This window comes from Colletotrichum navitas, assembly GCF_030913465.1.
Source record: "Colletotrichum navitas strain CBS 125086 chromosome Unknown LY79scaffold_93, whole genome shotgun sequence".
NCBI lineage: Eukaryota > Fungi > Ascomycota > Sordariomycetes > Glomerellales > Glomerellaceae > Colletotrichum > Colletotrichum navitas.
Genome location: NW_026850639.1, coordinates 66,156 through 87,366, shown reverse-complemented (window position 1 = coordinate 87,366; position 21,211 = coordinate 66,156). Strand labels below are relative to the sequence as shown.

At 53.6% G+C, this 21,211-nt stretch overlaps 10 protein-coding genes across 10 annotated transcripts; 4 read left to right on the top strand and 6 right to left on the bottom strand.

Annotated features, from left to right (window-relative positions):
* Positions 1–643: 643 nt before the first annotated feature.
* Positions 644–1,568, bottom strand: LY79DRAFT_413372 (uncharacterized protein). Its single transcript, XM_060553109.1, has 3 exons — positions 1,526–1,568; positions 909–1,466; positions 644–849 (listed from the first exon to the last, which is right to left on the bottom strand). Exon 2 carries the CDS (start codon positions 1,422–1,424, stop codon positions 936–938), a length of 489 nt encoding a protein of 162 aa, XP_060409014.1. The 5' UTR covers positions 1,425–1,466; positions 1,526–1,568; the 3' UTR covers positions 644–849; positions 909–935.
* Positions 1,569–1,653: 85 nt separating this feature from the next.
* Positions 1,654–2,738, bottom strand: LY79DRAFT_593967 (uncharacterized protein; the record flags this gene model as incomplete). Its single annotated transcript, XM_060561629.1, has 3 exons — positions 1,654–2,258; positions 2,339–2,444; positions 2,529–2,738. 3 exons carry the CDS (start codon positions 2,736–2,738, stop codon positions 1,654–1,656), a joined length of 921 nt encoding a protein of 306 aa, XP_060409013.1.
* Positions 2,739–3,559: 821 nt separating this feature from the next.
* LY79DRAFT_568714 (auxin efflux carrier) lies at positions 3,560–5,480 on the bottom strand. The gene is made up of 2 exons (XM_060558985.1): positions 4,045–5,480; positions 3,560–3,983 (listed from the first exon to the last, which is right to left on the bottom strand). Exons 1-2 carry the CDS (start codon positions 5,238–5,240, stop codon positions 3,920–3,922), a joined length of 1,260 nt encoding a protein of 419 aa, XP_060409012.1. The 5' UTR covers positions 5,241–5,480; the 3' UTR covers positions 3,560–3,919.
* On the bottom strand, positions 5,322–5,918 carry LY79DRAFT_413196 (uncharacterized protein). The gene has a single exon (XM_060553108.1). It carries the CDS (start codon positions 5,726–5,728, stop codon positions 5,402–5,404), a length of 327 nt encoding a protein of 108 aa, XP_060409011.1. The 5' UTR covers positions 5,729–5,918; the 3' UTR covers positions 5,322–5,401.
* A 2,124-nt stretch (positions 5,919–8,042) lies between these two features.
* LY79DRAFT_413164 (uncharacterized protein) lies at positions 8,043–9,176 on the top strand. The gene has a single exon (XM_060553107.1). It carries the CDS (start codon positions 8,343–8,345, stop codon positions 8,922–8,924), a length of 582 nt encoding a protein of 193 aa, XP_060409010.1. The 5' UTR covers positions 8,043–8,342; the 3' UTR covers positions 8,925–9,176.
* A 311-nt stretch (positions 9,177–9,487) lies between these two features.
* LY79DRAFT_525885 (uncharacterized protein) lies at positions 9,488–9,826 on the top strand (the record flags this gene model as incomplete). Its single annotated transcript, XM_060555783.1, has 1 exon — positions 9,488–9,826. The coding sequence occupies one exon, from the start codon at positions 9,488–9,490 to the stop codon at positions 9,824–9,826; it is 339 nt and encodes a 112-aa protein (XP_060409009.1).
* A 2,070-nt stretch (positions 9,827–11,896) lies between these two features.
* On the bottom strand, positions 11,897–12,897 carry LY79DRAFT_662830 (uncharacterized protein; the record flags this gene model as incomplete). The annotated part of the gene is made up of 2 exons (XM_060562826.1): positions 11,897–12,528; positions 12,772–12,897. The coding sequence occupies 2 exons, from the start codon at positions 12,895–12,897 to the stop codon at positions 12,037–12,039; spliced, it is 618 nt and encodes a 205-aa protein (XP_060409008.1). The 3' UTR covers positions 11,897–12,036.
* Positions 12,898–15,073: 2,176 nt separating this feature from the next.
* LY79DRAFT_413095 (uncharacterized protein) lies at positions 15,074–15,832 on the top strand. Its single transcript, XM_060553106.1, has one exon. It carries the CDS (start codon positions 15,185–15,187, stop codon positions 15,743–15,745), a length of 561 nt encoding a protein of 186 aa, XP_060409007.1. The 5' UTR covers positions 15,074–15,184; the 3' UTR covers positions 15,746–15,832.
* An 86-nt stretch (positions 15,833–15,918) lies between these two features.
* LY79DRAFT_525876 (kinase-like domain-containing protein) lies at positions 15,919–17,969 on the top strand (the record flags this gene model as incomplete). Its single annotated transcript, XM_060555781.1, has 2 exons — positions 15,919–17,517; positions 17,568–17,969. 2 exons carry the CDS (start codon positions 15,919–15,921, stop codon positions 17,967–17,969), a joined length of 2,001 nt encoding a protein of 666 aa, XP_060409006.1.
* Positions 17,970–19,099: 1,130 nt separating this feature from the next.
* On the bottom strand, positions 19,100–20,004 carry LY79DRAFT_583696 (SUR7 protein; the record flags this gene model as incomplete). Its single annotated transcript, XM_060560349.1, has 3 exons — positions 19,100–19,349; positions 19,428–19,914; positions 19,995–20,004. 3 exons carry the CDS (start codon positions 20,002–20,004, stop codon positions 19,100–19,102), a joined length of 747 nt encoding a protein of 248 aa, XP_060409005.1.
* Between the last annotated feature and the right edge of the window lie 1,207 nt (positions 20,005–21,211).

The window sequence follows — 21,211 nt, the reverse complement described above, 5'->3', positions numbered from 1 at the left end:
CAGCTGCAGGTTCATGAAGAAAAGACATGCTGTAAGATAACAAAAGCAAGTTTCTTTCGTTGGGACGAGCGCTTCGCATCTCCAGAAAGTGAGGAACGCGGAGTCAAATCGAGCTCATTGTCGGCCGCTCCGGCTTTAAAACCCCTGCTGCATACTTAGTACACATTCATGCAACCCTTTCGTCAATATCCCATTGCAACAATGGGAACCGAGGCAGAGGATCAACCAACAGCCGAGACGCTGTCGTCTTATCCCCGGGTGCCGGCTCTGGTGCTGGTGCTGCTTCCCTTTTGCTGGGAGCACCGGCCGTTTGGCTGTGCGGCATCTGGCTGAGCCCCGAGAGCCCCGTTGCCCCTCCATCCCAGCATTCGGGTCAGCTTGATCAGCATGATTGGTTGGGTAGGTACCCATGATGATGGGTACATTTCAAGGCCATGCTGGTTGTCAAATCATGTTCCGCGTTTAGATGACCTGTCAGCGCGGCCCAGCCCAAGCCCTTGGAGACTTTGTGTAACCGAGAAGATGAGAAGACTCTGTCAGTCTTCATGCAGTTGTGGCACCCCTCTACCTATGTACTGTGCATATCCATGATATCGTGGGTGATATCGAATACAATGGTAATGGAGGCAGTGCTGTCGGTCCCTCCTTACATACGTAAGCAGTGACACGGCTTTGTCAGAGGGAAGACAAAATAGCCACCCGGCTGCCTCGTGCTCGGCTTCGATTAGTTTGGCAAGAGGTTGACAATTGCCAAACCTGGAAGCTTACTAAACCGTGGAGAGCTGCAAAAAGCCCGATTGAGATTTGCCGCAAATACAATCTACGCACCTGGCCAGTTGACTTGTCGAACTGAGAAGGGGGTAAAGTTAGTCGCGGCTGGATAGGCAACGAATGTGGCGTAAGCTCACCCGTTGTGTCACCCATCTGACTGCCCTTCATTTCAGTCCATCGCTGTCGCCGAAGCAATATAGTAAATGGATGTACCGGAATGGCTTGAACTTCGGCAATCGGCTGAAAACCTGGTTGGAGAAACAGGAACAGCTTTGACTTTTCGCTGGAACAGCCGAAAGAGTCCACAAAGATATCATACTCATCTGGTTCAATTCCACACGCCAAAGGGTTGTAGCAAAACTAGGGACTGGAACATGACTGTCCGATCTGCGAGGCAAGCCATCTCCCCTATTCGTCACAACGGAGTCCAATGGGGTGGCTCGGGAGGACTCGATCAACAGAGTCATCGTGTTCCGGTTTGTCACGAATCCAGTGGCAGCGCAATCCGATACGCAGCAGTATGCAAATTGCCGGTCATTTGACACGATTGAGGCATATTTGATCATTGAACACCCCATGAGCGACAGAGGCTGGGGAATACAAGATGGAGCCTGGAGAGTGGGGCAGGTCTGACTACGCAGATTCGCCGACATATCGAGGGGCGGAGAGAGGCCATATGTCAAGAAGCGGGTAATCTAATCATCCGTCTTTGCGTTATTAGCTGAGAATGCGTACAGGCATGATCAGATCTTACGGATCAACTGAGATGCCCAGGCCCGCGGCCATTCGCATGGCGGGTATCCCGGCAGACTTTTCCTCATTCCTCCCAAACGCCTTGAAATATCAAACACCATCTTGGCAACCCACGCTCAAACACTTTGTTCATCGGTACCCACGACCGCCTCTGCGACCACCATGGTCGCGGCTTCGGCTGGGAGACCGAGATCGACGGCCATCATAGCTGTCGTAGCTGTCCTGGCTTGGGCTCCGTCTCCGGCGATTGCGGTCGTTACCTCGGCCTCCACCTCCACGTCTCGGAGGCGGCGAAGGAGATCTGGAGTAGGACCTGGAGCGGCTTCTATATCTGCTGCCGCCACCTCTAGACGGCGGAGCAGCCCCAGGGGACCGTGTCGGGGAACGTGACACGGAACGAGGTCTGTAGGTGTCTGATCGGGGGCCAAACCGAGCTGGCGGCGGCGATACGCCTCGTCGGGGTCCATTTTGACCAAAGAAACCAGGTCCTCCACCACCGCCGTGGGGTCCGCCCATGGCTCTACCACCACGACCTCCGAGAGGGGGGCCTCGGGGATCGAAACCTCCGCCCCGACGGGCCAGGGGAGGTGCCGGGGAAATCTTGCGTCGAGGGAGGACAATCGAAACGTTGATCACGGCGCCATCAAGCTGCGCCTCATGCATATGAGCAATGGCTTCCTCAGCATCGCCTTCGGTTTCGTAGAGGATGTAGGCAGTACCACGGTTAGTGCCATCTAGAGAAGGAGCGTCAGCCAGGTATGGAGGATTGATTGGGCAAGAGGGGACCTTAGATGAACAATTCAGCGCGACTTACGAGTCCTGTTGATGGGGAGGTCGAGGTCCTTGATACGTCCATATTGACCGAAAATTTCCTCCAAGTGGTCTTCGTTAATATTTTTGGTCAGGCGCTCAACAACTATCTAATACAGAATTCGTTGTCAGCTACTTCGATACAGAGGTTGTGGAATTCAAATCCAAAGGATTCTTGCCTTGGTGCTTCTGACGGCGGGACTGGCGGTACGCCCTCGGCTGTGGCTGCGACTCTCGCTTTTGTGTCTGCCATTTCGTCGTGGGGTGGGCGATCTGGAACGCGATGAGCGTGAATCGTATGAGCGACGGCGAGCTGGTGAGCGCGACCGATCGGACAGCGGCGTCAGAGACCTAGTGCGGGAGCGATAGCGGCCGCGCGAAGGTGACCTCGATCTGGAAGCCATTTTCGTATGTGATGATGTTTCGTCGAGGTTCAGGTTTTCGAATTGGCCTGGGCACTGAAGATGGTTATACAATAGTTATTTACAGGGAAGCGACAGGAGTTGGTCGCAAAGCACGACCCTCTTTCCTGCCAAGGCCATACATAATTGACGTGGGTCACGTGAGTATGGAGCTCCTCACCGAACTGGCTCGGTCAAAGGCCTCTCTTTGTACATGGTGAATACAGAACGATGCCGTTCGTCTCCACATTCCAAATTAGGTTGAAAGTGGTTTGCAAAGGCACTGTACCTGGGCAGTATATTAAAGGCTACCTGTACCTATTACCCACCTAGATAGCTACACGCAACAACATTGCGTCAAAGAATACGGCGGCACTATTGTGGATGATGACGTTGGCAATCGAAAATGTTGATTGTGCAATGTTAGCAGGGAAGCCAAGTAGAGGCGACCTGAGGTCCCCATTATGTACCCAAACCCGTTCTGAGGCTTGTTCATGCAGCGTTCGACGAAACTAGCGTATCCTGGCGATTACACCTGTTCGTTATACATAGTAGAGTGAGGATTCCGTTCAGGTGGCTATCTCGAACTCCGATCATTCCAGCTTCCCTCGCCATCGCCAAAGGAAGCTTTTCCTCAAGAATCACCACCGCGAATGCCCATCTGGTATATGCTAGTCGCCGAGCAAAGCCCAGACATGGTCATTGCGAGACTAGAACTGAATCGGACCGGGATAAAGACAGCCAGACGATGCTCGGCTTGAGCCTCGCTCAAATTGACGAGCTTTAAGCTACGAGTTGCACAAAGGAAAGTGGCCAACATGACTTTGTTGCCAGTCAAATCGCTATTAAATATGTTTGATTTTGGTTTTCGCTTCTGGAATCCTTGTCCAGGTTCTTATTAGTACAGATATATAATCGCCAGCAACTGCCAAATGCCAAAAACGCCCAATGGTTGCATTGCCCGTGGCGAGTTCTGTCCTTCATGCTTGAAAACGGATACTTCCAGTCCGCTGGTGTTATGATGATGCATGGTGAAGGGCCAATTTATATTTTACTTTTACCCCTAGCCACGCCATGTGCCTAAAGGATACCTGAACGCCATGATATACCCCTGGAAAAGCAGCGGTATCTTTGATCCGCTCCTGACTACAGGTCTTGCGCAACGAAAGAAACGGTTTGGCCGCTCAAGCAGCCCACTCAACTACTTCCAAAGCACACATGACAAGGATCAGTGTTGACGGAAGGATCCTAAAGCAAGAGACACGTTAGAGAAAGTATCAAGAAGCGAATGTAAAAGTGGACCACTGACCAGATGACGTAGCTCTGGAACAGAATCCTCGACATGACGCCCTCGTAGACCTCGTTAATCTGGCAGATTTGTGCCAATTGAAGGGCGCTCGGGGCACCGGTCAACAAGAAGCAGACAATGACGAAAATGGGGTCGTCCAAGATGCTGACTGGCACATACTTGGCAAAGATGGCCAGCACGGGAGTCATGATGAGAGTCGGGAGAAGCATACGGCACACGAGCGAGGCCACGAGGAGTTTTGTTCCGATTTGGTCTTCCTCGGGGTCGCGCTGCTTCTCACTCTTCTGGGTGTTGCGGGCGAGGTTGGCACCGAGGACCACCAAAATCAGGGGGACGGCAACTCCAGCGCTAGATTGAACAGCATCGGTGAAACTGTTCTTGACGAAGGAGTCCTCCTCAAAGAAGACCTTTTGCAGAGCCGGAACGGAAGCAACAACCACGGCGATAAGCATAGCCCACAGGGGAGGGTTCATGAACTCCCAGAGGAAGTTGTAAAACTTGCCAGCGAAGCGGCCCAGTGCTGAGAGAACAGCCTTGACAGCAGGCGGGAGGCGTCCGTACTGCCTCTCGAAGAAGTTGGACGTGGAGCGCTTGGCATACGCGATGGCGTTATTGATGCGAGCAGGATAGCCCTTGGCACCCTCGGCGGCCTCAGGCTCATCCGTGTTACGAATGCGGGGGAAAGACGATATCTCATCGCCACTTCCATCGAAAACGGGGTGATTGCCGTTGAGGGGAGCGAGTCCGTTGGCCTTCCTCTTCTTGGGATAGTCGTCGTCTTCGTCTTCGGTATCGGCGGGCGAAGCCCTGGATCTGCTAGCGACAGGAGTACGGCCGGCGGGCTCGTAGTTCGACAGGTCATCACTGGATGATCTGCTAGAGGCAACGTTGCCGTCATCGTACTCATTCAAGAGTGGTGCCGACTCCCGGTCTCCAACGTAGTATTGTCCCTCCTCCACGCGCTCATCTTGATACTCGGAGTACTTGTCCTTGGGTGCGAGCAGCACGTGATAGCCCCAGCTCCAGCGAACCAACTGGCCGAGCTGCTGGAAGATGAGGAGATAAAGGATACCACGAGCACCGACTTCGTCATCGTTGTCTCCGGGGATCTTGTCCCAGTGCAGGCCCTTGATGGTCTGTGAGAGGGAAAGGATCAAAGATATGGGTAGCGAGTTCGAGTTTCCAAAGACTCCCATAGCCGTGACAAAGTTGGAGGCGCGGCGGTTGAAGCCAAAGAGACGCGAGACGCCAACGGAGACGAGCCATGAAACGAAGGTCTGGATAACGAAGATGACGGGGATGACGGCAAGGTCGAGGAGCTTGTCGGCGTTGAGCTGGGAAGCTAGCTTGGTGAAGACTAAGGGAAGGGTTCGTTAGCAAGTTCATTGCCTGCGGGAGCCAATAGGCACGTACTAAGGCATGGCGTAAAGAGCATGACATTGAGGTTGGCCAAGAACTTCTGCTTGTCGGCGTCGAAATGGCCCATGCGGGCAACGATGTAGCCGGGCAAGCTGACACAAACGACCTCAAGGACAGCCTCGAAGACGAGGAGGACGAGATTGCCCATGGACGGGTGGGATTCGTGCGGCTGCTGCTGCATAGCCATAAGGGGCATATCATAGGCGCCTTGAGCCACGTCGGCTAGACGATAGGACGTCGGAGGTGTCAGATACTGCTGGTTCATTGTGTGGAAGGCAACTCCTCTTCTAAGCGTAGTTCAAGTGGTTGCGCAACGAGGGGAGTACGTTGAGCGAAGGCTGGGCGAATAGCGGTAATAGATGTAGCTGGGGCTAAGGACGGAGTTCCAAGGCGGCCCAAGCAGACGGAAGGTTGCCGGGAGGGGCTTGGCGCAGTGCGTTGACACCAAGGGAAGCCCAAGGAGGCAAGACTATGCAGGTTTGTGGTTTCGGAAGGGTCGCGATAGGACGATTGCGAAAATATGTTGGCAATGTTGGCATATGTTGTCGCCGCAAGGACGCGGTAATGTTTGAATTATCGGCGATAAAAACGGGGCCTCCAAAGTAGAGTTCGACCTTTTCCAGAAGTGTGTGACAAAGTTCTCATTATCTGGCAGAGAGAGACATATGGGAGGGGCGGGGGAGTATTTGATGCTGTTCGGGCGAGGTGTTGGGAAGACAGCAGGTGGGACAGAAACAGACGGAGAAAGATGGGAGAGAGAGAAGGGGATGATGGGGTAAAGTAGACCAAAGATGACAGAAAAGAGACTGGGTAAAAAGTAGGCCAGCCACGGAAGGCGCGATGATGCGAAGGGTGTTGATTGATAAAGCGCGAGGCAAGAAAAATGCCGAGTGCCCAGAGTTTAAAAGGGTAAAAAAGGCAATCATGGCACAAAACGGCGATGGAGCGTACTGGGCTAACGCTCCAGGGATGACGGTGGTTCACAGTGTGCCAGTTCGGCGACAGCTCACGAAGGCTGGGGGGATGTTCCATCATCGGTATCTACCTAGGTACCTGCGTGGGTACCTAGGTACTTACCTACCTAAGCAGGTAGGTAGGTAGGTAGGTAGCGCAGTCCACCAGTGTACGTATCCAGAATGAGATCAGGTCAAGTACGAAGTACATGGACGGATATAGCAGCGGTTCCACCGCCGTCTTGTCTTGCCTCACCTCAACTGGAGTCAGTGGGGAGCATCAGGGCAGGGGGAGCTTGGCTCCCGTTTCCAGTGTCGATTTCGAGACGAGACTGGGCCAGCCTCCGCGGAGAAGGAAACCGTATCAGCAGCGAAGCAGCCCACCACCCTGACGCTTCAGCGTCTTGACACCTCCGTCTGGTTGAACACCTCACATATCCCTGGCTCACTCAGTGACTTTGCCAGCCCGACGGATACGTGCCATCGGGAATCCACTTGATCGTGTCCAATCAGAGACGCGCACTGGCGCACGATGACGCCTAGCCATTCGTCTCAGCAACTGATACCGAGAGCCTCCGGTAGGGGTTCTGCCCCCCTCCAACCGGCAAAACTCTGCATACAAATCACACCCGGCTGTTCTTGCTCCGTTTCCGCCCTCGATGCTACTACAGTGGGGTGCCAAATGTACGGAGTACTGTACGTGAATCACCCTTTACGACCCTGGACCGGCCTCAAAGTTTCCTCCCATTCTATTTTCACTTCCTACGTGAGTTCGAACAGCCATTTCCCCATCGACAATGTAACTTGACTTTCTGCCCAGTAAAATGTTTGTTTCTTGACTGCATCAGAACTAACCAATCATTCTTCTTAGGAAACCATGCCATCGCTGGCTGCACCGCCATCCTGACTGCCCAACAAATGCGCTACTGATGGAGCAGGCGCAACGCTGGCCGAATGACTAGCTCTTGGCAGGACCGGCGCAGCCAGTGAGTATGTGGCAATGGCCTTGGCGACCACCCGATATTGAACAGAAAGAAAGAGCGAGAGGGAGGGGGGAACCCCATATGAAATTACTCTGACGTCGATGCCCATGACGGAACGAACGGCCAGCCTGTCTGTCCCCAGCTCAACAACCAAAACTCGCCGGCCCCCTTGTCCTTTGCACCGTTTCCCTCCCGCTTAACCTTTCTGCCTGCAACCTGCCCGCAACCTTCCTCAGCTTCCCGTCGTCCCCCGTGTTTCCGCCGCCGCCGCCTCCATCTTTCTTGTTCCATCCGTTGTCTGATATCGCTGCCACGCACACCGTGCACACGGCCAATAACCATCGCAATATCGCAACAACATTGATGGTCTGATACTACTTAGTCTAGTATCAGACGTGGAACTATGGTGCAAACGCTAATATTGGATGCCGTATCTTCTCCGAGGGGCAAATGCGCACGCAGGTACCTAACCCACTCCCATCCACGCGTCGCCGTACGTCAGTTGGTCGGGCTGCAGCATCTCGGGCACAAACATCCCAATAACATTCACAGGTAACACAGTAGCCGGCCAACCACCGTCCGTCGGAACCCAGTTCTTGGTTTCAACCTACGCCCGTCCTGCTTGTTCATCTCCATGTCCGCTGTCCAATCCAGAAATCAGACACACTTGTTACCCAGCCATCATGACGAAAGCTTATCTAGATACCTTTCCCTGCTGCTGCTCAACAGCCCCCCACGTGCAGTTGTTCTTCCCAAGTTCTGATCGTGGCACTGTGCGCATTCTTGATTAAGCTCCGGCAGCGCCGCCTACCCCTCCCCCTTCAGTCCTGCTTTCGAGACACAGGGGTCTTGCTGGTAGCTTAAGCTTCTTCATCCGCGGTCCGCAGCGAACTCAGGGGACCAGCCTTCGGCTGCATTCGCCTGGCTCTTTTGCCAAGCTGAAATGTGCATCCAAGTTGAGGCTGTGACAGTCCACTTGCCCCGCTGCTCACAGGCCACTTCGTGCTTGGGCTGGCACCGTGAATCTGACTGGAATCTTTCTGAACACACATACACAGGCATCCCGTCAAGGTATATGCCTTCTGCGCTTCGACTGCAGCTGCCCTCATCTCGACCACAGGTCGGTGTCCATCCCAGAACCGTATCAGATGCAGGACGGGATTGCCAGCTCGTGCCGGAAGCTTGGTCTTCCATCACGCCAAGTCCAATTCCAACACGAGCAGCATTACGCGAGACTATGCGGAGGAGGCTTAGCCGCCTCACTTCCGATGACTCGTTATCAGATCTCCAAGAAGCACGTTCCTTCTCATCCATGGGTCCCACGGTTGGCCTATTGGCCAGTTTCATGCCTCATTGCAGCTTTCTTCACGCTTTTGAGCACATCATCGTTTCAGAGAAGACGTTTTCCACGTCTTCCCTTTCTTGGCGGATGCTGCCACGTTTTCTATGCTGTCACGTTTTCCATGCTGTCACAAACACATGCCATTGGCATCAGAGTAGATCACTATGCCTAGCCGGTTATTGATGCCGAATTGTTATTTGAGAAAGTCGGGGGTCTCCGCTTTATCAGTTCGCTCAAACGCTCAATCGCTCAATGGGACAAATAGGTATTGTTTGTTCGGGATCTTCCTTGTCTTTGGCTGATATATTGTAACATGTTGCCATTCTTTTGTTGGCGAGCTCAGGGGGAAACTTCAAATGCAAAGCGCGCTTGTTGTTCATTTCTGATGATCTGCCCAGTGAGCATTGTCTTCGCCAGCCCACGGCGGATCTCCGCAGGCTGTGATAGCTTCACTGTTCGATGAGCAGCTGCCATTGTCCTCTGGGTCAGCCAATCTCTATGCCCGCCTCGTCAGTCACCGCCACGATGCCATTCATGGCATCAAAGAGCATGGATGCGGGAGCGTGGCTATGAGGATCACAATGATGAACTCCTCTTTCTCGCCACAAAATTAAGCCTTCCTTCCCAACTTATAGAAGGCGAGCTCTGAGAAACAAACAACCCACGAGAAGCGAAACTGCCGTGCCATGCCCGGCTTAACCAGCAACTGCTATGCAAACTCACCACCAACTTCACTGGTATCCAAGATGGAGCTTAGTCTGAAGCAGAAGAATCCCTTCGCGAAGAAGGTAGAGAACACCGACTCCGCCAAGGCCACCATCCGGAATACCACCAACCTGACTGCGACGGCTAGCGAGTCTTCTAGCACCGGTACGAACGCGGCGACCGCCACCGCTCAGCACAAGAGGCCGCGTCGCGTCATTCGCCCCCGTCCCCAGCATGCGACCCCCCTCGATACGGTCGACGACGACGACTATGATGATTGCTGGCTTCCAGCTTACGAGGACCTGCAACCCATTGACAAGCTTATCGATGGCGACTGGGTCAGTGTCAAGAAATCGGCCTTGGCTCGTTCAGTTGCTTGACACTACCGGCAAGATGAGAAGCGGGATCGGAGCCGGACGGCGCTATTGAAACATTATAAAAGGTTGACGGCGACCAGACGGACCAAACCGAGCTTCGAGCCTGAAAAATCTCGCCAATTGATAAAACTCCCTGGGCCTCATCTGCCTCATAGATGGGTAGACTGATGAACAAACAAGCAGGCATTGGAATTGGAAGTACTGGAAATTGAGAACCCCCGTACAGCGTTCCCCCATACCACGAATGCAGCCAGTCCCGAGAGACTCAAGATACCTAGTCGAGAGAGATATCCTATCGGCACACATTCTTAAATATCGTGTGTCTCTATCTGGCCCTTACTGGTGCGTCCCTGATAAAGTGAGATACTGATAGCCAGCCGTTTCGTTCGCTGCCCATCCAGGACATATTGGGTAAAGTATGGCCTAACGGGAGAGGAAACTACTGAGAAACCTCGGGTCGCGTTCGTTGATCCAAGCGCCACCACCCAGAACTAAATGAAAGAGCAATATCTACGAGGGCGGAGCGAGCCGCCTTTATCGACAACTCATACTATCGCGTGCTGTCACATAGTCCTCTAGCTTCACGAATGCCGCATCACGTGCTTGCACATGACGATGACGTAATAGCGCCGGAAAATCCATTACAAGAAAACCGTGGTTACATACGCCCAGTCGGCCCATCACCACTGGTCGTGGCGTACCTCCTTAGCCTTGGATGACTGACGCATAGGAACATGAGCCAAATGCGAGGCCCTTGATCAGTGATATCGACCCACATCCATCATGCGTTCGAACCATGCAATTGTGGCCGTCGCGATCAGAATGTTGTAAGCTTTGCCAAACGGGATCGGCATACGTTGGGGGGGTTCACTGGACTCTTGATGATGAAACAAGATGACAGATGTGGGGAATGGAGGGAGACAAAAATCAGTGGGTCAGTGACGATCTGTGGCACGGCAGGTTAAGGAGTACATGCAACTCTGTGGCTGATGACGCCAGAGGCCGAGCGATCGAGATATTGCGTAGTCCACGAAACCCATCTTTTGATAACGCGCATGGCAGGAAATCAAGAAAGAAAAGGGAAAAGACATATGGGTTATGCGATGCGGGTTCTGAGTAAACTAGCATGGCTTCCATTGACTTTTACACGCAGTAACAAGATTCTCCCCTAGCAGCGCAGTATTTCGTGTGACAGTAGGTACTAGTGTTGCAGTGTGCTGACAGCACACAGTACAGTACACGTGTTGATAGGTAGATAATAGAGGACATGAGGACCAAACAACTGGGTCGAGCACAAACGACCCTTATTTTTTCATTTTTGGGGGGGGGGCCTGTCTGACTTTCTGCTTGCATATAGATAGCGCATATCATGGGGTCGTGAGGCGAGGGATTGCGGGTAAAGGAGCCGAGCGAATACGAAACTAAACTACGTAGGTGCCTATCTAGGCAGATCGGGAGTGGGATTGTTGCTTTGATGAGCGCGTGCCATGGCGAACTCGTAAAATGTCGATTGCGACAGTTCTCCGACTCGTCCTCGCCCTATCGGAGTATGCTGATGGCCTAAAGACCCCGCGACAACGAGAATGGCGCAACTGCACGACTGACCACCACAGGAAAGAACGAAGCGCGACAATGTGGTGACGACTCCAACGATCTCTGCCGTTAGATCCGTGATTGGGTTTGACCAAAAGGCCATCCCATGGGGCATGATGTCAGACGGAAGTGAACGTCCGGGGGGGGGTGATATGCACGCCGATAAGATAAGAGCTGTGACGGAACATGGATATACGCGTCAAGCAGCAGCAATCAACTGACCGTCGTGCTTCTTCACCGGCGCCGGCTTTCAAATCTCTGGCGCATAAGCGATGATGCAAAGCCAACATCGGCGTGCCTCTTCTTGAATGTCGTCTGATGCGTGCAAAAGTTGGTGGCATGGTCCCCCAAGGCTGGCGGGCAGAGAGTCACGCTTTCACACCGATGGAACATCCCGAGGACCGATGGATGTGGAGGAATAACGTCAGTGGGGTTCACATTTAGCGTCTGTAGCACGGTTGTGGGAGGTTCCACGCACGAGAATTAGCGGCTCTCGTCCGTCAAGACACAAGGTTGGTTTGGTTTGTGTTTTCGCCTTTTCTCTCCCTTTTTCTCTTCCACGCTGTCTTTCCCTCTCTTTGGCCCCGCCCTTGAACTCGCTATGCTACGAGCCAACGTCATCACGCCTTACCCGACACTCTAGCTCGCCCAGTACTCGTTCTTGCGAGACCACCGGGGACCGCGACAAGGTTGTTCGTCTTGGAGAAGGAGGCGGGGGCCAGCGTCCCGAGGCCTTCCCGGCTTTCTCCACGAGAGCTTGCCTTGACGGAGCTTAGTGGCGCCCGTCTCAATGTCCTGAGTGTCCGATTACTGGTTGGCGTTGCTCCCACGTACAATGATGAAGGCGACATGCGCGGGTACAGGTAGAATGCCAGAGCGATTTGGTCGGCGGCCAGTGGGTTAAGCCTATTTTGGAAGGCACTGCCACCACCGCCACTGCCACCGCCACGGCCACTACTGCCTACGTCCGTAACCCATGCGAAAAACGCCCTTTTTGCCGCAAATCCACCATCGCCAACAGACGCCCACAATGCCCGCGTTGGTGCCACCGTCGCCGCAGCCGTTACAGTAATATAGGTACTATGGGCACTATGGGCAGGGTTAACTTGGGCCTTGAATTAGTCACGTGATATAATGAATTTTTGAAATAATTGCAGCTGTTTCTATTTTGCCTTGACTTTGAATTGCTCAAATCGAAGAGTTTTTAACTTTACGTAACTTTCTGAATCCTGGCCTTCTCATTGGTTAGTTAAGTCAGAATGTTGTTGTGGGCGATTTCTTGCTGGCGCTGACATAATGCATTCTGAAATAGGCTTAATCCACTGGCCGCCGACCAAAGCGCTCTGGCATTCTACCTGTACCCACATGCGCAACTGGATACTTCGGCACGATAGGTACACTAGTGTATTGTAGCCTGGTTGCGTTTTAGGAAGACGATAGTGCAGTGCCAACGGTGTGGCCCCAAGTGGGCGCAGGCACATTTTGGGCACAATTTGTCTCGTTCTCCGGGGAGGAAGAGATGAATGACTGTCCAATTGGCGCCATCTCTTTCAATCTTCTTGCCTTGCCTCCAAGAGGCAAGCATCCTCCGGCGCCATACTGTGTATGTACATCGCGTCAGATAGCTAGACTGTGGAGAGGAGACAGGGGCCTTGGATATGCAGTGCAGTGTCCGTCGAGGTGTGCCCTGTTCCATCCGTGGCATTGCCAAAGACACCAAGAAGTCTGGCACTGTAGCTATGTAGACCATACCGAGTCCTGCGCCACATCACCCTGGGTAAGGAAACCGCGGACAGCCAGTTCGTCTGCTATTTTGAGAAGCATGGAGGGTAGCTCGGCGCGAAAGGAAAACCGGCATTCTGGAGCATGCGCATGCGCGTCGAGATGCAACATGCGGAAAATCTTGCTGATGGGGCCCCCCCTTCCCATACCTTACCCCGCCATCATCTCTGGTGAGTGATCATTGAAGAAGCCTGCTTTTTTGGGGTCCGTCGTGCCTGATGCATGCCCTTGGGACGACAGTGCAGCAACTCCTGCCCCCGTCTGCTACTGGACAGAGACAGATGCAGGAAAGACGGAAAAGCTCAGGGTGGGAAGCGAGGTCATGTAGCGTGCCGCTGTTTGGTTGTCGAGTTGTCAGAATGTTGATATCTGAATGACGAAAAACCCCTGCTCGCCGGATGAGCTTGGACATTGAAGTTGAGACTTGGGCCAAACTGGGCGGTGATGCAAGTGGCGGTGCAACCGCCGCGGGAGTTGGGCATACTGGACACACACACCCAAGCCCTTGTTGTGATACCAGGCCCGATTTGCTCCTTTTTTTTTTAAAAAAAAAAATGTCTAAAAAATTAATTCAATTCTTTTTCTCTTTTCTTTCTGTGGAGGTACATCAGCCCAATTTCACCGACAAATCCTCACCTCTATGCCTGTGACCTCGAAGCAGGATCTAGGGCGAGACCAGGGCTGACCTCATACACGTAGTTGACCAGGCCCAACTGGGGTCGTCTTAACCAGGGCCGGTTAGGCTCGACCGAAATAGCATGATATAGAATGGTTCTCGATACCAAGGGCAGGAGGAGTAGCCCACGGCAAGTCGATGAAGTACTCTCGTGTAAAAAACCGCTGTTGTCATTGAACGATCACAACTGCGTATGTACCCTACCTAGGTATGTATGGATGTATGCATGGATGGATGCACATCACGACCTCGATCTTCCCCTGGACTTTCCCAAATAATCTCGGCCCCGAACAAGCACTGGCGCTCGAGTGTCTTTTCTTCCAATTATCCATACATCCACGTCCCGCAGCTTGTGGTCATTGCGACCCTTCCTGCAAAGCGCAACTCTGATTTCCGGTGACCTCCCTAGGGGACTTGCTAAATTGATTCGATATATATGCCCTGCTAGCTCGCTGCCCCTCCGCCGCCCCGTCCCATCTGAAGTGCTTCAATACACACACACACACACACACACACACACACACACACACACATACACATCTTCGCTGCCTCGCCCCTGTGCGCATAGAAGCTGACAACGCAGTAGGTGAGCCGAATCTTTTACCTTGGTCATCTCCATTTACCGGCTTCTACTCTGTTGCTGTCGCATCAGCCTTCTGCGAGCTTTATCCTATTCATCCGCATCCTGTCTTCCTTCGTCCCCGAACTCTCATATCCAAGTCCCTTTCCCTGTCTGCCATCAAGGCAGCGGCAGGAATTGAACGCAGTCATCAAACTTTCCGTCCTCAGCCAAATGCAAGTGCACCACCTATCAAAATGGCAGAGTAATCACACCAAGGCTCCCCGCTGGAGGGGAGGATACAATTGGAAGGATAGGGAAACTCGTACCTTGGTTTGCGCCCCGTCGCCTACCAGTTTCCAATTCTCAAGCCAGGTACAACGGGATACATATCCAGGTGTGTGGTCCGACTCGTCTGTGAAGCCTGGTTGGCCGGATGGACCAATAGGGAAGAGACGACCCACTCTTCCCCAAGTCGTCTCGGCTGCTCCCAGGTACCTCTTTTTCCCTGATGCTGCCGCGGTTTAGGTAGCTGGGGGCCAAACATGGTCAAGGTACCTTTTCTTTTGTCCTTGACTGCGTTTTGTGACGTTAGCACAAATTGCGCTGGCATTTTCGATCCATCTTATCTTCCCTTGTTCGTTTATTTCCTGCCACCCTCCCCGCCGCCATACCTTTTTTGAGCAGAAAGGAGCTTGATAGGTACTGGTTGTAGAACCGCCCAGCAGGAGGACATACCTCTCTACCTACTATGTACATAGGTACCTACCTACCTTACATCCCTACCTTGCCCAGGTACCTTATTACCTCACATCGAATCATCGTCCTCCTCCACCTCATCTCGTCCTCACCTCTCCTTTCTTTGACACGCCTATACCCTCTCCCACACATCGAGCTTTCTTTCTCTCCTTCCTTCTCCTCTCCCCACTCTCACTCTGCTCCGTCTTCTCGCACGATCCTCAAAGCTCACAAAACACCCCTTAGGCGATCGAAAGAGAGGGGCCAGAAACGGCAAAAGATAAAACAAAAATCACAACCCCAACAAAATCTCGGTCTGGCCGGTCTTGCCCGCGCGCAGTTCCATTTTCGCCCCGACTTAGAGTTTGCCCTTGCCACTGCCCCGGTCGCAACCCCGACCCGACTGGTTAGTGTTAGGCCACACTACCAAAACCGACCGCCGTGTCTAGCCCCGCGGCAAGCTCCTCGCTACAACCCCGAGTTTTCGATCCTCTTGTCAACGCTTACCATTGAGCGATCGACCTTTGCTACATACATCCCCGATTCTGTGCAATCGGTTTTCACGATAGTTTGATAACTATCGAGTACTGCACTTTCCCCCGCTGACCGACTGTTGCCTCGGAACCACCACATGCCGCCCACGCTATAGGGTCATTCCAAGACACTTCACCACACCCGACTCCTTCCCCCGTCCTCTCCCTCCATCGACAACTGCATCAACGCTGCGAGGACAGGCCGCTTTCCGCAATGACGGACCTCAATACACCCGACTCATTCCCTGCTACGCCTGATGGCTTGGTCGACAGAGATGGCCTCAGCAGCCCCGCGTCGCCCGGTTCCGCCGATTCGTCCGAGGCTAGCACCCCACTCGAAGGCCCTTCTGAGAACCTCTCAGGCTTTCCCAAGCGTGTACCCTCATTGCGAACCGTCTCCGATCCGCAAAACATGACGCCTTCTTCGACCCCCCTTGGCTTGTTGAACAACGCTCGCGGGCCACCTTCCACCTCACGGCCACCTCCCACCGCCTCCATGATGAGCATGGGCAGCGGGCCGATGAACGAAGTCATGGCAAGAGCGCGAGCGCTTCAGGCTCATCGCGCGGGGAAACCCGCAGGGCCACAACTTGCCGTCAATAACATGCCGAGCTCCCCAGCATCGCCAGTGCCTCGTCAAGGCTCCCCCGGTGGCATGCCTGGAGGGCTCCCGGCCAACCTTCAACTGCCGAATGGTATGGTTAGACCGCTCCCTGGCCACATGCCTTGCTCCGCTCCTGTCATTCCAACGAAGAAACTCCCGCTCTCCGCCAGGCGGCCCATGATGAGGTTGTCTGGCATGAGTGGTTCCACGCCTACGACGTCTTCGACACCCAAGCTCTCTGATATCCATGGTCCCGATAACAACGGAGGGGCGCCAAATGGGACGACGGGGTCCAAGATGGACGATTTTAAGAAGTACATCGACTCTGAGAAGGGCTGGATCACTTTTGACGGCGCTGCGACTATTACCAAAACTGGAGTGAATTTCGCCAACGGCACCGCCTTCACCATCTCTTTGGACGAAGTCGAGGTCATGGACGAGCTGGGGAAGGGAAATTACGGCACTGTCTATAAAGTCAAGCACACAAAATCAAGAGTACCTCGGTTCGGACCTGGTCTGGGTGGCTTCAAGCCTGGAAGCTTAGGCACAGCGCATTCGGATCCCTCGCCCATTAGGCGACCCGACGGGTCTCCGGATTCATCACCAGTGTCTGCGGCACCAGAAGGCACGTCAGGGAGAGTGATGGCCATGAAGGAGATCCGCTTGGAACTGGAGGAGGCCAAGTTCACAACGATTTTGAAGGAGCTCGTCATCTTGCACGAGTGCATATCACCCTACATTATCGATTTCTACGGGGCCTTCTTCCAAGAGGGCGCGGTATACATGTGCATTGAGTACATGGACGGCGGATCTATTGACAAGTTGTACGACGGCGGTATCCCGGAAGGTGTATTACAAAAGATCACCTACTCGACGGTAATGGGCCTCAAGTCGTTAAAGGATGAGCATAACATCATTCACCGAGACGTCAAGCCCACGAACATCCTGGCCAATACCAGGGGCCAAGTCAAGATCTGCGATTTCGGCGTTAGCGGGAACCTCGTTGCGAGTATTGCCAAGACCAACATTGGTTGCCAGAGCTACATGGCACCCGAAAGAATATCAGGAGGTGGAATGGCTGCTGGCGCCGATGGCACTTATAGCGTGCAGAGCGATATTTGGAGTTTGGGCTTGACTGTTATCGAGTGTGCATTAGGACGATACCCATACCCACCTGAGGTATCGTCGACGATTTTCAGTCAACTGAGTGTGAGTCTACCGACCTGCTTACAGAAACCCATACTGACTTGGAATCACAGGCCATTGTCGAAGGCGAACCCCCCGGTCTGCCCGAGGAGGGATACTCTAGCACGGCGCGCGACTTCGTCCGCAAATGTCTCAACAAGATTCCCAAGGACCGCCCGACGTACGCAGCACTGCTTCAACACCCCTGGATGGCGCCTTTCTCCAAGATCGAAACGATCGCCGAGGAGGCTGAGGAGGGAGATGAGGCCGAAGCCGTGGCCGAGACTGTCGGCAAACTCTCCTTGTCGTCCGGGACCGAGGATGAGGAAGTAGCAGAGTGGGTCAAGTCTGTGTTGGAGCGTAAGCGCTCCGGTCTCGTCGCCCCGGCGGCACGGCCAGCACTCCATGCCGTACCATTGGACAGTGTCAGCCCCTCGCCGAGCCCCCTAGCTGGGGCCGGTGGCCAGCTGCAGTAAAAAAACCTGCCGTGCAAAAGGCCAAAAGCTTTGCGGTTGGTGGGGTGGTTCATGACATTCAACCTAAAATCTCCATGCTGACCGAGCTGGCCTCAGTTAGCCCATCTTCCGGCCCTGTCCGCCTTATTTTTCTCTTCTTATTTGTTACATATCCCCCCAATCAAGTATTTCTACGTTTCATCGCCAGCATACATCCTGGGTTGGCAAAGGGGGTGCTCTTTATGGCGGGTGTTCTTCTGGTTGTTTCTTCATTTCGTTCCATTCGAGTGGCACACCTATGACCTTCAGGGGCTGTCTAAGTACATGTCAGCAATGGCGACCCCTCAATGGCTGGATAAACGGTTCTCCGTGATCCAGGTTTTCTTGAATTTCGATCGACAGGGGAACATGACGGAAAGGAGTACTGAATGGGATGGGAGTTTTACGAGGAATGGTAGCATACACGACGACAAACCACCATGGTCAGGATTGATACGAGGAGAAAGAAAGAAAGAAGGAAAGGAAAGAAATAAAGATTACTCCAGAGCAACTGAGATGACAAATAAAGAAATCCCGCTAATTGAGCTTGCTAAAACATGCTCCGGCCTCTGTGTTAGTTATGTGGGCGCCCATACATGATAAAGGGAAAAGTGTTTTCCACCCCCCTTGAGATTTCTTGCGAGATATATCGGAGTCGAGCCGTATGAATGTAAATCGACAATGGCCTGGTGTGACAACAGTTAGGAGTGAAGATGGGTTGATGAGGAACCATTATCACACCCAAATGGCTGGCTAGAACGCTGTTTGGTAACCGGCTTACGGGGCTTGCGGCATTGTGGATTCACTGAGAAGAAGAGTGTGTACGAATTATTGAAATTAGTGATATGGGTAGACTATCTTAACGAACGGCACATGTCAAATCCGGTGTATACGCAAAACTCCAGACTTGTGGAAATGGTTCCTGCCCCCTCCCCTCCCCGCATATAAGAAACGCCAGCAGAAATGCAGAAAGAGAAGAAAGAAAAGCAGGAGTAAGTACATCATGCACCGCTCAAATCACGGGAAAATAGTGTTCCCCCTTCGCAAGATAAGACAAACGAAAGTATTCCTTTTCCAAGAAAGATTCAGGCCGGTGCGTCATCATGAGTCGTTTATGCATAATCCTCCTTGACGCGGCGGCCGGCGTTGACGTCGACGGACCTGCGGCTGCGAACGCTACGGCTGCGCTTGAAGCGGCTGCCGCCGCTGTAGCCCTTGTCGCCGCGGATACCAATGCAGAAGAGGACTGTCGCAATGAGGAGAGCGGCCCAGGCACCCCAGGTAAAGCCGAAGGCGTATTTGCCGATGTGGGCCTCGCGGCCGGCAGACAGGAACGCGTTGCGGGCCTTGACAAAGGTAGCGCTATGATTTCCGCCCTTGTTAGCCTGGGACAAGTCTGGTTACGGGACGGGTTGGTGGGTTGAGGAGTTTGCAACATACGTCATCAGCGAGGCGGCGATGGTCAGGAAGAAGAGAGCCGAGGCGGCGACCAGGCCGGCGACGGCGGCGCCGAGGCGACCGCAGCAGGCGAGGAAGCTAGCGAACCATGCCATGACCATGAAGAAAAGGGCGATCAGGTATGTGACCCAGCCGAAGCGCCACAGGTAGAAGAACTGAGTACTGGTGGTGCCGCCGCCGTGGCTGCCGATGAGGCCGGAGGGGACGTTGGCAGCGTCGCGGCCCCAGGCCCAACCGAAAGCCGGGGCAGGCCATGCGCCCCAGCACTCAGTGTTCTGGTCATTGCAGTAGTAAAAGTAGGCCCATCGCGTGAGGCCCTCGCGGGCGCCGGTAATACCCGAAGTATCGGCCTCAAGGAAGTAGGTTTTGTTCAAAGGCGAGGAGTCTCGGACGGCGGAGAGGATGACGAACAGGAGGAGGACGATGGAGCCCGAGAGGAAGACGATGGCAGCGAAACCCAGGGGGGCGTCTGGAATGTCGCTGTTAGTCCGGAGAGCAGGGTTATGTTTCTCTGGCGGAAGAAGAAAACGTGGAAGATGGACGACTCACGTTTAACCATTGCGACAGATTGTTTGAGGGATCGGTACCGGTGTTCTGCTTCGCGAAAGGTGAGTTTGCGATTCCTTGGGGTGGCTGGGTGGGAACTTTTGTGGGATGGAAAACCTGGGGGTTTGTACTCAGCGACGAGTTGTTTGGATCACAGGCAAGATCGGGTGAAGTTGTGATGCGCAGGAATGCGGGAAATTGGGGTTGGGCTGAGGAACGATGAAGTGAAGGATGTGCGACGTGGACACGAGTAATGCATTCTCGTCACCAGTGGGCAAAAGGTATTGTGAAAGAGGAAGAGGTGTGTGAGGCAGTGGTGACAATCAACGGGTAGACTCACCAGAAATCGTAGATGTGTTTCAGTGAGACAAGGAAGCTATAACAGGCCAGGGTAGCGCGGGATGTCTCTGGTTTCTGTTTCCGATATTGTTTGTTTCTGTTTGGTCCTGTCCTAACCCTTGTTTCTCGGCCGAGCAATAGTTGCGCAGTAATATGGGTACAGGGTGCAATGGGGGGAGCGGATGGACAGATGTAGGAGCAACTGCTGTTGAAGAACCCGGGGCCTTGTTATGTCCTTGTTCTCGGTATGATGCGATATGTCAGACCGACTGACTGGTTCTTCCAGCAAACGCTGCTCGAAGATGTACCGAGGTTAGTGAGGATAAACTTGAAGAGAAGAAAGAAGTAGATGACGGGCGAGCAATCAGATGATGCAAACCAGATAGGTTTACGTGTGCTAGGGTGCGAGACCAAACTAGCAGGGTGAAAGAAAGCCCCCGCGTCGGCTGGACTGAGGGAGGCCTGACTGAGGATAGCTCCAACTCGCCGAGTCTTAGACCGGCGGCGGCGACGGATAGGTATTCTTAGCTCGTGGGCGCCGGAATAGTGCTGGTCGTTTCCCGCCTGCTTCGACAGCGCATCGTGGGAAAGCCATGACGACACACAACCAAGCCACTGCCGGACTCCACACAGCAGTGTTTTTTGTTTTCTCACTTTCCGTCCTGTACGTTGAAGAAACACTGTGCTCAGTCACCATACGCCAGGCAAGATATACAGTCTGATAGCTATCGCACACAGTACAAGCACCGAGACGGTCCTGCAGTGGGCTGGGCAACAACAGACCGGACCCTCTTTCCCTTGACTGATTGACTGCCGGTGGGTGCAGGGACCTTCCTCCAGCCAGCCCTCTACCCTGCCACGACGTCATCCGGAACCCGCTC

Excerpts from the sequence above, each read along its gene's own strand:
- LY79DRAFT_413372 (XM_060553109.1), bottom strand. The coding sequence starts at position 1,424 with ATGTCGGCGAATCTGCGTAGTCAGACCTGCCCCACTCTCCAGGCTCCA.
- LY79DRAFT_568714 (XM_060558985.1), bottom strand. The coding sequence starts at position 5,240 with ATGGGAGTCTTTGGAAACTCGAACTCGCTACCCATATCTTTGATCCTT. Across the intron at positions 3,984-4,044 it reads TTCCAGAGCTACGTCATCTG|GATCCTTCCGTCAACACTGA; the intron begins GTCAGTGGTCCA and ends CTCTTGCTTTAG.
- LY79DRAFT_413196 (XM_060553108.1), bottom strand. The coding sequence starts at position 5,728 with ATGAACCAGCAGTATCTGACACCTCCGACGTCCTATCGTCTAGCCGAC.
- LY79DRAFT_413164 (XM_060553107.1), top strand. The coding sequence starts at position 8,343 with ATGTGCATCCAAGTTGAGGCTGTGACAGTCCACTTGCCCCGCTGCTCA.
- LY79DRAFT_413095 (XM_060553106.1), top strand. The coding sequence starts at position 15,185 with ATGTACATAGGTACCTACCTACCTTACATCCCTACCTTGCCCAGGTAC.